Genomic DNA, 12,153 nt, shown 5'->3' on the forward strand with positions numbered 1-12,153 from the left:
AGAGTCTAGATGTTTAGAGAATATGACTCGGCAAGTATACAACACGACCCCACGCCGAAACGAGGGGAAGAGCCCTGGTATTTAAAGCCCACAGGGGAACTAATTAGCCTGCCACCACAGGTGCGAGAGGTAATTGATAATAGTCCAGGTGTGGCCACTGAGAGTAAACGAGAGTAAAGAACGAGAGGGTGGGGGCTAGAGAGAGTGAGTGAGGAATTCCTAACAGTAGGCTTAAAGAAGACAGAGAAAGTTGGTGAGCAGCGGACAAAACCTCACACCTAGTATTGTATCCATAGCTATAATATAGAATATAGTTATAGCCCTGCAAACACCGGCACCTATTCCTATCTCTTAGAGCTTGGCGTGGTAAGTACAAATGATGCTCAACTGCGTGGCGTCCATTGAGTTAATGTATCGTGTAATTTCAATGTGGAATTAAGGAATATCAAAATAAAAGCACACGTTGTTGAACTTGATCATGCATATTTATTAGAACATTTTATTACAGCACTATGTTATCAATACACATTTATAAAACGAGGCATATTTAGCCAAAATATGTTGTCAGAACATTAAAAAAGAAAGATTATTTATAATTTTTTTACTTGCCAATGCGCGACCCCACTGTCACCTACCCACGACCCGACTTTGGGTCGCGACCCGTAATTTGAGAACCACTGGCCTATATGGTACATAGCCGTCTAGGCTCAAATCTGGGCTATATAAGGGCTACGACATAGCCTCAATGTTGAAATCGGGTCTAGTGGTTACTGGGTGGTTGTTAGCATTAGCATGCCAATGCAGAAACAGGAAGTGATTGTTCTTACCATCTATCATTAGCAACATGCTAATGCTAATGCTAATGACACTATTACACACTTATAGCGGTCAGTGTGTTTGGTGTTTGTCGGTTGCTGTGTTTGTCTGTGTGGTTGTCAGAAACAGGAAGTGAGTGACAGCGAAGATGCACCGACAGAATTGTTCTTACCATCTAGCGTTAGCATGCTAATGCTAATAACGCTGTTACACACCTAAGTCTCCACGACAAATGGTTAATGAAATATTAATATGTATTTCAATGGACAATGATGGAAATTAATTAAAATAAAGTATTTATAGTGAAAAATATTCCAGGACTCATGTCCCTGGCCTTCTGTCAGCCTGTGTGCCGAGTTTCATCCACCACAGCCTTTTAGTTGGCGAACTCTGCTGAGCATACACACACACGTACACACCAGGCGTTCTGTCTAGTGGAGATACTAAAATGAGAGTTGTTGAAAGGGGGCAATGATTGAGTTCTGGACCCCCGTAGCAGCTATCAAGTGAGACTGGGACTTTGTTCACCTATTTCAATCTCTAGCCCAGCAGTACAATCACATGCAATACACATGCATTGCACAGACAGAAAGACACACACACACACACACACACATCAAATCCTGCTACTGCCTCTATCCTAAAGCAACAGTGAGTGGACTGATGAGACGGATCAGAGGGCCATTTGATCAGCTGCTTCCTTCTGTGTCTACTTAGAGCCACCGCTCAACATCATATTTTTTGTATAATTAATATATCACATGATAATAATATATCACCAAAAGAAAGTTTAGAGTTAGAAATTACATGGGCGCCAGTGACCGAAAGCGAAATTTGGCTCCTTCCGCCGTGACGGTACCCGAGGGACAGCAGGGGGTTCTCTCGCCGTGATGCAATGACGCATTGCTTCCGTGACGCACAACGCCCACAAATACCCATGTGATTTCACAGAATGGAGAAGTTAAGCTATACAGATATTGGATGCGCCAACATAACATTCGAATAAGCGTCTGTGAATTAATAATTGTAAATGTTTGCACTATCATACTTCAATTGAGAGCTCTATAGGGAAATAGTGGCATGTTGTGTACCGCCTTGTGGCAGGGAGTATGTGGTATATTTTCTAATGTAAAAAAAACTAAGGAACATAAATATTGAAATTAATTTGGTAAACACACACACACAATCAACAACAAAATAATTGCACTATTCACAATAAAACGTCTAGGTAGGAAAAAAGTGTATGCATTTTCATTCATGGTTTGCTGACATTCTTGTAACAAAAGCTTTTAGTCCATCAAACAGAAAGTGGAACTGAAAGCTACAGTATACTTGTATTTTTTAGATGAGGCTCACAGTGTGCTTTGTATTAGGAGGCGTCCATAATGTGTAATGTCACCAATATCTCAAACACCACATTCAGCTGTCATCTCATTCATTATAGTTAGTGGCTGAAATGAACTGAATTTGTGTGTTCTGAGTCACATGGCGATATCGGTATTGTTTAACTAACAATGTGTAGTGGTTCCTATTTTAAGCGCTGCTCATAGATTTTGACACAGGGTATATATATGAGCAGGAACCCCCGCCCACTCTCTGGTTCCTCCCTCTTGTGAAGTGTGTTCATAGTGATAGCCTCTAAGGAGCCCTCAGACAAAACAAACCAACACTAAGGTTAAGGCCACATTCTGAGATCTTGGACGCAGACACACTTGAGTCCAGAGCAACAGATAACATATAATTGTATATACTCCGGCCTTATGAATTTGGGGACTGCACAGAACCACTGAATCGGGTTCAACAGGATACTTGTGGAGACCAATTGTTAGGACTTGACAGCACAGAGCTTATTTTTGAGACGGCATGGCACTGCGACAGAACTCCGACAAAGAGCCCAGCATTGAGCTGTTCATAAAGGTCAGTTGATTTGCTATTGGATGTATTGGATGAGTACATGTTACAGTAACATTAACATTCTGACATGGGTAAAATAAAAAATAAATGGCAAAAATGTTATCATACCACAGCAAAACAAAATAAAAAAGTAGACTACTCTAATTTCTACTTTACAATCTACTCATTTATTTCTAGAAGAGAGCGACAATCATTTGCATATTTTGACTATAGGGAAAATGTACACTAGTCCCCTAATTTGTATGTCTCACTCGTTGCAAATTCTAAGGGTATATCATTGGCACCACAGCGGGATTTGCTGTTCCCTTATCAGTACTTGGTATTGTAAAAGGGTAGAGCTGTATGGGCACAATCAATCAGAGAGTAACTTGTCATTTAATGAGCACCATCCACAGATACCAAACACCACAGACATTTAGTGCATCGGTGTGTGTGTGTGTGTGTGTGTGTGTATCCTTGGTGAGAGTCAGGGTAGGTTTTTATCGGTGAACTGCGACAACAGACACTGGAGTCCACCTTATCATCGTACGTCCAGGAGGAGCATGGAGCACACAGAACCCCTGGCCCCAAGCCTGGGCCAGACACACCCACACACACATGCACTTTACAACACGGAGGTTGAGTTATTTATAACAATAACACACATAAGCAATAGGCTATGTTATTTCTCATCTAAATGAACTTGTTTATTCAATACACAAGCTGTAATAAAGATAGAGAAGAGATATCACACAGTCTGGCACACCTCTATAAATCATCAGTATCCACTTCTCTTTCTCTTGCCTAATAACCTAACAGGAATAAAAAATAATATTGGAGCAATGGCCAAGCCAGGGATACAGTGGCTGGTGTTATTATAAGACTGTGCTGTCATGTAGTGTGTTGGCTGACGGAGGATAAGGGATGTTAACATCTGCTATCTTCCTCTCCAGCACAATGCCTGTTTTTCCTCTCCTCTGACTCTCTGAGTCCTTAAAATAATCCAAGACACACCTATCACTTCAAATGTCTTTTGTTTATTAGCGCAGAAGAGATCAGGACATAATGTGATAGTTTGCATGGGCTGAATCGGGCCATATCAGGTTTGTCACCATCTCATATGACCACGAGTTGTATTTTCTAATACTAATCTCTCCATCATCTGAGGCCGGGCCTTTTCTTATGGTGTTTTTTTGTCTTCCAGGCTGGACACGATGGGGAGAACGTGGGGAACTGCCCGTTCTGCCAAAGGCTCTTCATGGTGCTATGGCTAAAAGGAGTGAAGTTCACAGTGACCACTGTTGACATGAGGAAGTAAGCTCCCCTCCTCCTGAAAACACACTTCCTGAGCATCTGGTTGAAGGGGCTTTTCTCAACAGACCTCTGTTGAGAAGTTACTGGGAGAAGAGAGATGTTTTTCAGAAAACCTAAAACCATTGAGATCTGTTAATAGGGGTATTACTCACAGGGTGTGGCTGAGGTAGAAGGAGGAGCTTGTAAAGCGAAAACGTACAAGGAGCTCTGTGTAATTTTTGAACAAACACCTTTTTTTTAATCCAGCCTTTCTTGTGTGTGAGTTTCATGGCCGTTTCCAGTGAGCAAATAAGATCAGGAAACTTTGAAAGAATGCTGATAATTGAGTGATTCAGAACGCACAAACGTGGGCCTGTTAAATAGCCAACCACACCCACCTCAGTGTGTTTTATTAACTGAGTCAACAGGCAATGTTGGGATCGTTAATCGAGAGTTCCACTCTGCATTTGACAAGCTATAGGTAACCGTTGTGTTCTCTGGATCTAGAAGGCCACTCTGCATTTGATAACCATTGCGTTCTCTAGATCTAGAAGGCCACTCTGCATTTGATAACCATTGCGTTCTCTAGATCTAGAAGGCCACTCTGCATTTGATAACCATTGCGTTCTCTAGATCTAGAAGGCCACTCTGCATTTGACATGTTAGATAACTATTGTGGTCATTGTGACTGTGACTGTGGTGATTACGTTTGTGACCATTTCCAATTGTTCATCTCTTCCCTTCGCACTACCCCCTTCCCCCGTGCCACCCACCACCCCCTCTCTCCTCCGACCTGCCCTGTGTACTCCAGGAAACCAGCAGAGCTCAAAGACTTGGCCCCTGGGACCAATCCTCCTTTCCTCCTCTATAATGGCACCCTCAAAACAGACTTCATCAAGATTGAGGAATTTCTGGAGCAAACACTGGCCCCTCCCAGGTATTACAGATTACATAGTATATATGTGTGTTTTAATACGTCATCATTCTGCTGAAGATAAAATGTGAATGGTATGACTCACAGGCCTCCTGTGTTTTCCGCAGGTATCCTCACCTCAGTCCACTCAACAAAGAGTCCTTTGATGTGGGCGCTGACATCTTCGCAAAGTTCTCTGCTTACATCAAGAACAGCTCCAGTAACAGCTGTGAGTTATTTAGTTTGCAGTAATAATGTTCGTCAAGCATATTGCGAGTTTTGTTAGATACAATTTAGTACAAAATGATATGACTATGTCTGTATACTCTAAAAGTGAGGAGTTAGCAATGGACTGAAATCAATTGGACTGAAGAAACAATCATTGTCTGTCCTGTAAGGTAGCTCATTGACTGCTGGAAGAGTGCAGAGTGCAGTCCTCGGTATAGACATGTCCATGATGTCAAATGTCCCTTTGTCTCTGACCCGCCAGTTCACGAGAGAAACATGCTGCGTGAGTTCAAGCGTCTGGACATGTACCTCAACTCGCCGCTGCCCGAGGAGATCGACCACAACTCCACAGAAACAGCTGCCGTCTCCAACAGGAAGTTCCTCGACGGCGACCGTCTCACCTTAGCTGACTGCAACCTGCTTCCCAAGCTGCATGTCATCAAGGTGAGACGGCACAGCAACACTTAAAGGAACGCGCCAACATTTGGGGAAAGCTTACTGTCTTCTCCAGAGAGAGACAAGAAGATAGATACCAGTTTCCTCTCTGTGCGTTCAGTAGAAAGCTATCTGGCTGCAGGTTAGCCTAGCTTAGCACAATGAATGGAAGCGGACAGTGCCAGTTAGCCTAGGCATTGTCCAACTATCACCTCTACCGTTAGAGAGCTTAGCACTCTCTTCATTGTGCTAAGCTAGGCTAACATGCAGCCAGATAGCTTTCTACTGATCGCACAGAGAGGAAACTGGTATCTATCTTCTTGTCTCTCTCTGGAGAAGACGATAAGCCAATTTCCAAAAATGTTGGCGTGTTCCTTTAAATCTCAGATGCACACATTAGGCAGACTATTTGCGTGTCATCGCTGGTGTAGCTGTGAGCACGCTATACTGGAACATTTTAGGATTTGTGTTCTAGGAGCTATTTCAGATACATAATCTATTTTACAAATGTAAAGAAATAGTCTTAAAGGGGAACTCCAACATTTTGGGAGATTAGCTTATTTAACATCTTCCCTGGAGTTAGACAAGAAGATACATACCTTTTTTGTCTCTGTGCGTGCATTTTAGCTTTGGGAATAGACGCTCCGTTAGCATAGCTTAGCTTCATCACTGGAAGTGAGGCAGGACAGTAGCCTTACAGTGCCTTACAGTGTATTGCAAGGTCTGACATTGACCAAATTTGATATGCATGACCTTGGTGGGCTCTAGGTCAACTCCTGAAAAGGGGGTCAATGTCAGACCTTGCAATCAAAAGTTAGGGGGCGCACTGAAATTATGGCAAGGGTTATTAGCCCCCTAACTTTTGATTGCAAAGTCTGACATTGACCCCCTTTTCAGGAGTTGACCTAGAGCCCACCAAGGTCATGCATATCAAGTTTGGTCAATGTCAGACCTTGCAATACACTGTAAGGCACTGTAAGGCTACTGTCCTGCCTCACTTCCAGTGATGAAGCTAAGCTATGCTAACGGAGCGTCTATTCCCAAAGCTAAAATGCACGCACAGAGACAAAAAAGGTATGTATCTTCTTGTCTAACTCCAGGGAAGATGTTAAATAAGCTAATTTCCCAAAATGTTGGAGTTCCCCTTTAACCACCTAAAATAGGTCAGGTTTAGCATACCTATTCCATAGTGAAAAGTGCTCAAACCATGTGTGTGTGTGTGTGTGTGTGTGTGTGTGTCTGTGTGTGTGTGTGTGTGTGTGTGTGTGTGTGTGTGTGTGTGTGTGTGTGTGTGTGTGTGTGTGTGTGTGTGTGTGTGTGTGTGTGTGTGTGTGTGTGTGTGTGTGTGTGCGCGTGTGTGTGCGTGTGTGCGTGCGTGTGTGCGTGTGTGTGTGTGTGTGTGTGTGCGTGCGTGCGTGCGTGCGTGCGTGCGTGCGTGTGTGTGTGTGTGTTACACTGTGAGATTCACATGGATTTCCAAACTGAGAGCAATGTTGATGTTTAAACTAGGGCTGTCAGTTTATCGCGTTAATTAGATTAATTCATTATACAGCAAATTATGCGTTATGAAAATTTACTCTAAAATCATTTAAACATTTTTCTTTTTTTAAATAACATTTTGTTTTTATCTCATTCATTCCATAAGAACATAGAATACACATTTACAGACTTTTTTTTAAATGGTCCATTTGCATGTTCGGTATCTGATTCTAGGGACATCTATGGATCTCAGGGAATGTATTCCCAGTGTCAGAAATACTGTGTCTGTTACTAGGCTTGAGTACATTGTAATTAACCAAATGAGAATATCAATAAAAAAACATTTATCTTTGACTGTGAATAACACTATGCTCAAATTGACCAGACCTGAAAAATCTAAGCAAATGAATAGATGGAAGATGATTAAACAGACGGTTTTGTAGATACAGTACTGAATTCTGCCATCTGGACACATGCAATTTGAAATATGAGTATAGAATATAGAATATAGAATATCAGGCATAAAATGGTTATGCGATTAAAATGCGATTAATTAGATTAATTAATTACAAATCCTGTAATTAATTAGATACATTTTTTTAGTCGCCTGACAGCACTAGTTTAAACACTTGCACAGTGCAGAAGGAGTATGCTGCCATCTGTAAAGCATGCCAGTACAAGGGTGGACCATCTTCATCCACAAGGTCTATTTCTTCCCATCAGAATACATACAAATAGACTTTGTCCTTTTCCTCCCTTTTCTCCTCTAGATTGCTGCCAAGAAGTACTGTGACTTTGATATCCCGCCCCAGTTCACAGGAGTGTGGCGGTACCTCCAGAATGCCAACGAGAGAGAGGAGTTCAGCCAGACATGTCCGGCCAACATAGAGATTGAGAAGGCCTACTTTACCGCGGCCAATCAGAGGAAGTAGACCAAACGTCCTTTTATCCCTTTAGGGTAGAAGAAATATAATGCTCTAACAACAGGAGAAGAGGTGCGCCCACAACAACAAAAGCATGTTCTGTAAATCTCATGTAGATAGACACCACACTCTCGCCATTAAAAACAGTGTTTATCGGTTATAAAGAATAAAGAATAAATATATTGTAAAAGTTCTTAATGGAGAGAGTGCAGTGTCTATCTATTATGGATATGTTTTCAATTTGTGTACATCCATCCACATGAAGATGGTGATCCACACAGGGTGTTGAAGCCAGCTAGAATAAATGAAAAAGACTAAGGGCATAAAATAAATCATTCCACCTTACAAAGACAGACCTGTCACGGTGGCATGGTGGGGAGATGCTGAACCAAAATGTGACTGGTTTTGATGTATAGGCTATTTATTTGTAGTCACTCTTCTGGCAAGTGAAAAGGCCAAGTGTGCAATTGACCATTAATCTAATCTAGCAGATTTGTTTTGTCTATAGTGTAAATACATATTTTTAAATGTTGTTAATCAAAATACCTTTATGAAATATATATGATTGTGTTTGTTAGTTTTATTAGTGGAAACAGAATCCCTCTTAAACTGTTCAAGATTATTACACAATACAGGCAATACATTCCTCTGTCTCACACAGTATTACACAATCACAATAGTCAAGTTTGTCATAGTATGTAAAACTACGAAGTAAAAACGAAGTAAAACTATTTTATCATTTTGATTTCTGTGTGTATGTGTCTGAGCTTGTGTGTGCGTGCGTGCTACTAACTAGCACTATAGTGCTCCCTTGTGGGGGGAAGGTTAAGAAAGAAATGCAAATTAATCTTAAATCGAATTGCTCTTATAAAGGTTGACCTCTGGGCTATCGACATTATTACCACATGTACAGTACACAATACTATCATTCCTAATGATCTGAGTACATGTATGTATATTAAAATGCAGTGCTGCTCTCGTAAATTAAGCTTTTCCAATCAATGCATTGTGATATCAATTTTATTTTCTGCGACAAAAAAAAGAAACATTTTCCAACTTAAAAAATATATTTTCTATTCATAACATTTATACTAGGCAATACAGTATGTACGTATAAAACAATGTTGGATCTATAAGATGAACATTCATTTTGGGACAAGGAGCTCTATGCTGATTCCAACAGGATGAGGTAGGAACCTCTCTCTGATCCTCCAGCAGCAGTAGCGCTTAGTTGGTCACGCAGTATTTCCAGAAACACGCTGTCAGGGGAAACAAAAAGGGGAAGATTTAAGACGACGCTGGAGTCAAATCTGTGTCAGAATCCACCCGTTCAGTGATTGTGTCCCGCCTGTATCCGGTTCAGCTAACAATATCACAAGCCCTGGTTAAACAATCCTTTGACCGGCTTATTGCATTACAAATATCTGCACTCATCATCTCGCCCATTGTGATACGCTGTTGACACGGCCCTGCTTGCTACTCGGGGGAAGGTGTGGCGTGGCAGCGGCTCTGCATGTGCTCACCTCTCTTGTTGGTCTTCGGCAAGCTCTGCTCCGACCTGAAGAAGCCCTGAGATCGAAGCCTGTCAGCTGCTGCCAGCTTTAAAACCACTTCTTTCAAGTCGTCCACCTGGCAACACAGACAAGAGATAAGGATGCTGGTGATAACATTGTACATTCAGCCATCACACACACAGACACACACAGACACAGACACACACACACACACACGCACGCACGCACACGCACACACACACACACACACTCTGATCAGATTTTCCATTAGTATATTCTTACCATGTTGCCAAATGTATCCTGTTGTACTGAATCTTTTGCCCCTAAAGAAAAATTAAGAATGAATAGTTGGAATGCAGCGATATCGAGTATGATAAAAGATTATTAAGATGTTGAATCTATCCATGCAACCAGACATGTACTGAGCTGTACTGTACTGTACCCATTCTGCAATCTGTTAATAAAATGTTCAATCAATCAATCAAAACCCTTCTCTTTTTTATTATTACCTTTATTCCAAGTGTCTCTGACTCCATTGTGCTGCACTAGGAGAGGATATAGGGTTTTCACATCTCTCTGTTCCCCCTGATCAGAGTTCCCACCATCCTCCACCTCTGCCACTAGCTTCTGTATGAAGTCTAAAACAGACACAACAGCTGTCTATTATCATTCAGTCTTAGCTAGATCGGGTATCGGAGACAATTAAAGAAATATATATTATAATAATTATGCTTTATTCAATTAATTGTATTACAAAATATATATATATGTACAGATGACAATTAACATTTTTAAGACACATTGAAAGTTAAACAAAAAGGTTAAAGTGCCAGGGGACAAACTACGTAAAGTAATGTTTTAAGTCAAGTCTGATGTTGCCTTGCACAAAAGAATGATCCCAGTCTCTTCCACACCATACAGTGAGCCATACAGTTTATTAATTTAATCGGATTGGTACTCGGTATGGGCCGATACCAAAAGGCCAGGTATCTGTATCGGTATCGGGACTGAAAAAGTCGGATCGGTGCATCCCTAGTTTTAAGGTTGTAAAGAGGTAACAGAGTTTGGTACCAAAGACAAATAGACAATCAATTGGACTGAAGAAACAACCGAAATAGCTCAACATTTTAAAATAAACAAAATCTTCTGTCCTGTAAGGTAGCTGTTTGACTGCTGGAATATCACTGCAATCGGCTATCGTGACCCATATCTTTCAGGTAGGACGAAAGAACATTAAAGTGTCCCACATTCAATCAAATATATCTGAGCGGGAACACTCTGGATATCTCTCACAAAGGAAGGTTTTAAGAGGAAAGTCTCCTAAGCAGAAAGTTACATGTTTTAATTAAATAAATCTAATGGATAACCAATGAAATCAAACAAGAGATGCCGTACCACAGAATAACCACACTTTTTCGTTTCTTACCTGCCTGGGGTTCCAAGCTGGAATCTGGGTATAGTGGTAGAGCATGTGTCCTTCTTGTGGAGCAAAAGGCAGCTAAAAGGTAGAAGAGCGCTACAGAGAGCATTTTGACGGTGTTGAGAGGCAGGTCTGGACTACCTTGGAGTCTGCTGGGAACTTCGCTTTTATATCTTCCTCTGCAATCCATCACACTCTGATCAATACATTATCATCTCAGCCGGTCTCGTTCTTAATGGTTTTGACGTGATGGACCAGTCATCAAAGACGCAATTCAGGGGACCCTGTCAATTCAAGCCCAGCCTATCTCTGCTTGTACAGAGAGCTCTAACAAATGTTTACCCTGCAACAGCAATCAGTGGCAGAGCCAGCAAGCTCAGATGCTTTATGTCTGACACCATTTTTTTGTGTGATGGGCTGTTCCATCCACCTGGCGGAAAATCATGTATCATTGCTGATATCTGAGACCTTGTGTTGGCACACTGGGGCTTTAGAAATATGTTGCTGCCACTGAAGGTTTCTACGTCATCTTGTGTTTACTGGCTAACATTAGACACGTAATTAGTAAAGGGACAGTGTCACAAAGATTCCCTGCCTCCTCTGGGACTGGGAGCATCCGACCACAGTGTGGTTCGCCTCGGAAACCAGCATATCAGAGGCTCCTAGAGAGAGAGAGAGAGAGAGAGAGAGAGAGAGAGAGAGAGAGAGAGAGAGAGAGAGAGAGAGAGAGAGAGAGAGAGAGAGAGAGAGAGAGAGAGAGAGAGAGAGAGAAGCCACCAGGCCGGGACGGAAAGGTCTGGAATGGAGACAGTATGATACCTGTTGTTTGCAGGGGTGTTTTCAACTGTACCTCATGGGAGGTTTTTGAATGTCCAGATTTGAACAAACAAACCAATGTGATCTCAGACTATATCGAGTTTAGTAGTATCTACCTAAGACATATAAGCCTTGGAGTATTGGAAATAAAACGAAATACCTTCTAAATTAAAAAATATTTATAATAATAAGAAATGTCCCACACTCAAAAAGATGTAACAGCTAAGAAATACACGTGAAGAGAAATTAAAAGACAGATAAAGAATTACAAGAACATCTACAAACAAAAGGTAGAGGACACAATGGCCTTGGTTAATTCCAGGGTAATTCCAGTGAGGCGTGGCATCAAACCCATGACCAGTTTTCCAGGTTAGAGGAAAGCCTCATACTGGACTGGGGGGGGGGGACACGATATGGCTAATC

General features: G+C 41.6%; 2 protein-coding genes across 2 annotated transcripts; one reads left to right on the forward strand and one right to left on the reverse strand.

The window, feature by feature from the left end:
• Positions 1 to 2,490: 2,490 nt before the first annotated feature.
• On the forward strand, positions 2,491 to 9,661 carry clic2 (chloride intracellular channel 2). Its single transcript, XM_084332485.1, has 6 exons — positions 2,491 to 2,733; positions 3,914 to 4,023; positions 4,814 to 4,939; positions 5,044 to 5,144; positions 5,406 to 5,587; positions 7,828 to 9,661. The coding sequence occupies exons 1-6, from the start codon at positions 2,680 to 2,682 to the stop codon at positions 7,987 to 7,989; spliced, it is 735 nt and encodes a 244-aa protein (XP_084188611.1). The 5' UTR covers positions 2,491 to 2,679; the 3' UTR covers positions 7,990 to 9,661.
• Positions 9,167 to 11,023, reverse strand: urp1 (urotensin-related peptide 1; the record flags this gene model as incomplete). The annotated part of the gene is made up of 4 exons (XM_084332003.1): positions 9,167 to 9,239; positions 9,504 to 9,609; positions 9,777 to 9,817; positions 10,921 to 11,023. The coding sequence occupies 4 exons, from the start codon at positions 11,021 to 11,023 to the stop codon at positions 9,208 to 9,210; spliced, it is 282 nt and encodes a 93-aa protein (XP_084188129.1). The 3' UTR covers positions 9,167 to 9,207.
• Between the last annotated feature and the right edge of the window lie 1,130 nt (positions 11,024 to 12,153).

This window comes from Notolepis coatsorum, assembly GCF_963971535.1.
Source record: "Notolepis coatsorum genome assembly, chromosome: 16".
NCBI classification, from domain to species: domain Eukaryota; kingdom Metazoa; phylum Chordata; class Actinopteri; order Aulopiformes; family Paralepididae; genus Notolepis; species Notolepis coatsorum.

Bases quoted from the DNA above. Each gene is read 5' to 3' on its own strand.
- clic2 (XM_084332485.1), top strand. From the start codon at position 2,680: ATGGCACTGCGACAGAACTCCGACAAAGAGCCCAGCATTGAGCTGTTC. The intron at 4,940-5,043 runs GTATTACAGATT...TGTTTTCCGCAG, and splicing joins CAAACACTGGCCCCTCCCAG to GTATCCTCACCTCAGTCCAC. The intron at 5,145-5,405 runs GTGAGTTATTTA...CTGACCCGCCAG, and splicing joins GAACAGCTCCAGTAACAGCT to TTCACGAGAGAAACATGCTG.